The sequence below is a fragment of the Stenella coeruleoalba genome (assembly GCF_951394435.1).
Source record: "Stenella coeruleoalba genome assembly, chromosome: 2".
In the NCBI taxonomy this organism is placed as follows: Eukaryota; Metazoa; Chordata; class Mammalia; order Artiodactyla; family Delphinidae; genus Stenella; species Stenella coeruleoalba.
In genome coordinates, this window is record NC_137147.1 from 133,413,910 (window position 1) to 133,417,637 (window position 3,728).

The 3,728-nt window shown below is 60.6% G+C and overlaps 1 protein-coding gene across 1 annotated transcript; it reads left to right on the forward strand.

Annotated features, from left to right (window-relative positions):
• Nucleotides 1-1,049: 1,049 nt before the first annotated feature.
• On the forward strand, nucleotides 1,050-2,824 carry RPP25 (ribonuclease P/MRP subunit p25). Its single transcript, XM_079912775.1, has one exon. The coding sequence runs from the start codon at nucleotides 1,410-1,412 to the stop codon at nucleotides 2,049-2,051; it is 642 nt and encodes a 213-aa protein (XP_079768901.1). The 5' UTR covers nucleotides 1,050-1,409; the 3' UTR covers nucleotides 2,052-2,824.
• The last annotated feature ends 904 nt before the right edge of the window (nucleotides 2,825-3,728 follow it).

Below are 3,728 nucleotides of genomic sequence, written 5' to 3' on the forward strand. Positions count from 1 at the left end.
AGCTCTCTGCGCTCCTCCCCGCCAAGCCCCGTCGTAGTCACTCCCGCCGGATCAGGTCTGGCCCACTCTCGGTTCTGTGCGTGCGCGAGGGGTTGGAAGGATGAAGAGCGAGACGCTAGGGCAGTTCTAGGGAGGGTCCAGCTCCTTCTCAAACCCCCTCCCTCTCATCAGCAGTCCATCAGCAGCCCCAACTTCACCTCTCCCTTCACTGTTCATCTCTCCTGGCAGGAGATCCGGGGCCACTCCCTCAGTCCTGCGGAGTTCACGGGGAGGGGCACCCAGTAGCTGTGTAATGCCCCCGGGGCTTCAACTTCCCACCTACCTCCCTTCTCTCTCAAAACCTGCCCTCACCCAGTCTCCTTTCTGAAAAAGGACCATGCTGGGTCTCAGCGAGCCAGGCTAACAACAAATTCCACTTGAGAAAAAGGGGGACCCACTTTAGCAGGGAACAATGCCTGGCTTACCCTAAAGCATGCAGCCCTAATACTCGACTTTCAGGCATGGATGGAGGGAGCTTAATTCCCTTTGAGAAAAGGTCTCCTTGCTCTCTTCCCATTCATCTCAGGGAACAGCCTGGCCCAGAGCCTCAGTCCCCACACCCTAGGGGTGTGCGGGCGTCCAGGAGCCTCCAGCCCCAGTCAGGCACGGCGAGGCTGAGACCTCAGTCTCCGGCTGCCCTGCGAGGACCCCGCCGCGACGTAGTCCTCGAAGGCAGGCGCGGAGCGGAGCCGGAGACAGCGCCTCCCGCACTCTGCTGACGGTGCACAGGGCTGTCCTTGAGTGGAGAACAGCGGCTCGGGAGCCGAAGGGACGAAGGTGGGGGTGGGGGGTTCCACTGAGGAGTGGGAGAAAGAGGTGCAGCCCCCAGTAGGCCGCTTTGAAATCTCTCCTTGGGAGGGGACAAGGGGTGGCCTTCAACTGAAACGCGGAAGGGCTCGGGGACCCGGGTCGAAGCGCCGTTTGCCCTGCAGATGCAGTTTTTATTTAGGTTGCCCGTTTATCAGGGCTGGCTCTGGGAGGGCTGATGGCGATTACAGGGAAACTTCACCTGACAGGTCACCCCCTAGCGCTGCCACGGCGCACCACGGTGCGCGCAGCTCTCACGCCCGGGTAGCTGACGACCGGACTGGATCCGAGAGGCTGGTGAGGCTGGGGCCCCAGCTGGGCTGGCTGAGTTAGGGGCGGGGCCTGGCGGTAGGGGCGGGGCTCCTAGGCTCTCAGGCGGGGCCTCAGCCAAAGGCGCGGAGAGCGCGGAGTAGAGCAGCGCCCAGTGGAGAGAAGTGGAAGACGAGGATCGCACCGTCCTAGCCCTAGCCCGGCAGCGTCCACGCAGCTCCCTCACCCTTACCCCGGCCGGCCCTTGCCAGACGCGACCGGCCGCCATGCAGCCCCGGGGCTGAGGCGGCCCAATGGCGAAGCCTGCGTCCCCGCGGTCCCGGCAACGACGGCGCATGGAGAACTTCCGTAAGGTGCACTCAGAGGAGGCGCCGGTGGGGAGCGGGGACGAGGGAGGCGGCCCGGGCTCGGGCCCCTTCGCAGACCTGGCGCCGGGCGCCGTGCACATGCGGGTCAAGGAGGGCAGTAAGATCCGGAACCTGCTGGCCTTCGCCACCGCCAGCATGGCGCAGCCAGCCACGCGCACCATCGTCTTCAGCGGCTGCGGTCGGGCCACCACCAAGACCGTCACGTGCGCCGAGATCCTCAAGCGCCGCCTGGCGGGTCTGCATCAGGTCACGCGGCTGCGCTACCGGAGCGTGCGCGAAGTGTGGCAGAGCCTCCCTCCGGAGCCCACGCCTGGTCAGAAGCCTGGCGAGCCAGCCGCCAGTCTCAGTGTACTTAAGAACGTGCCCAGCCTCGCCATCCTACTTTCCAAGGATTCACTGGATCCGCGCCAACCCGGCTACCAGCCCCCGAACCCCCATCCTGGCCCCTCGTCCCAGCCAGCTGCATCGACGTCCAAGAGGAGTCTAGGGGAACCCGCAGCTGGAGAAGGCTCCGCGAAGCGGTCACAACCTGAGCCAGGTGCTGCTGAAGAGGACCAGACCGCCTGAGAGCTCCGGCCTCTGGGCCATCTAGGTGGGCTGGATCTTACCCCCAGAGCTTCGACCTTGAGATGTACCTCCAGCCTTTCATGCTTTGGTGCTCTGGAACCCACGACCTGGCAGCATGGACCCCAAGGCGACAAGAAGGGGACCCCAGGGAAGCTTCGTGGTGGGGTTGCTCCTTCACCTATGTGGACTGACGACACAGAACTGCACCTTCAGCTTTTCTGAACCATATGGGGACCTTCCTCAGGGGGGGAATGGTGGGCAGTGGGACTCTTGAGCCTTGCTCAGGACCCCCAAGGGTTAAAGGCACCTAGGATTCTTGAAGTGGGCCTGGAGGGTGGAAGCTGAGGAAGGCTCTTGGTATCACCCCACCACTGTCAGCAGAGGGCAAGGGGTTGGAAACCACGCCTGAGGGCAGCGGATTATGAGTTGTGGGGGTGCCCTGTTGTGCCCCTCACCTAGGACACAGTTTCCTTTCTAGTTTCCCTTCCCCTGCTTTTAAGGAGCATCCTGAGATCATGCTGGCAGGGGCATCTCCATAGGTTCTAGCTCTTTTAACATCCCCCTTTCCCAATGCTGGCCCAGAGGGAGAGACCCAGGACAGAACTTCCCATGCTTCCTCCCCTGAGCCCCACAGCTGGAGTCTTGCTTCCAATAAAACAAACACAAAAATGGCTCTGTCCCTGGGTTTTTTCCTAACCAGTTGTCTGTGCAGAGACTGCTCTGGTCTGCCCCCTTGTGTCTCAGTCCCCTCCAGCCTGGATCCTTAGCCTTTGGAGTCTTAGGGGTCAGGCACAGAAACTGGACAGCTTCAAAATGGTTCAGGGGGCACATTACCCAGTCCCCGGCTTCTCCCTCTTTCTCAGCCCTCCCTGGCTGGCTCTAGCTTAAGGGCTTGTGGCCAGAAGGGGACCATTTTCACCTTACACATTGCTACTAAGGGAAAGGGAGCAGCACATTGCTTTTCTGGATGGGGAAGGAAGGTGAGCATCGATGAACTCTCCTGTCACTGCCAAGGGTGGCAGATCCAACTGGGGTCCCTAAACCTGCAGCCTCCTGCCAATAGACAGCCTTATCCAGAAAGCTGGCACAGAGCCCCCCCATCCCCATGGATAGGGTCTACCCTTCACTGCTTTCTCTCTCTGAGAAAGGACAGCACACCCTTGGGAGAGGGGGAGGAGAGACGGAGCGCAAATCCACTGCTGGAAATTACTATTCAGCAGAGAAACTGGGACTTGGGTTGTGAATCACTGCAGGCTCCCTGATAAGCTGCTGCCTCCAGCCCTGCACAGCTGTCTGTTGAGAGATAATGGCCTTATAAGCCTTTCTGCCCAACTCCAAGTAAGGTGGGAGGGTGGAGAGAGTGCTGTGTGTACTGGAAGCACTCTAGCAGGTAGGGCGGCAGCGGCGGGGGGCACATAGCCCTGGGATCTCAGGGGACCTGCCCCCTTGCAACTTAACAGCATCCTTGCAAAGGAGGAGATGGGGAAGTATGTAAGTCACTTGGTAGGCAGAAACCTGAAATAAATCCTGCTGGTAACAAGAGGTAGGTTTCTGCAGTTGACAGAAGGGGCTCTTTGGGGAGTCAACCCCAGCCCCCTATCTCGCCTTCAGCTTTGGATCAGAGAGCCCTGCCATACAGATTCTGACACTGGTTGCCCTCCCCAATTTCTTGTTCTT

Coding starts and splice junctions, on each gene's coding strand:
- RPP25 (XM_079912775.1), top strand. CDS start 1,410: ATGGCGAAGCCTGCGTCCCCGCGGTCCCGGCAACGACGGCGCATGGAG.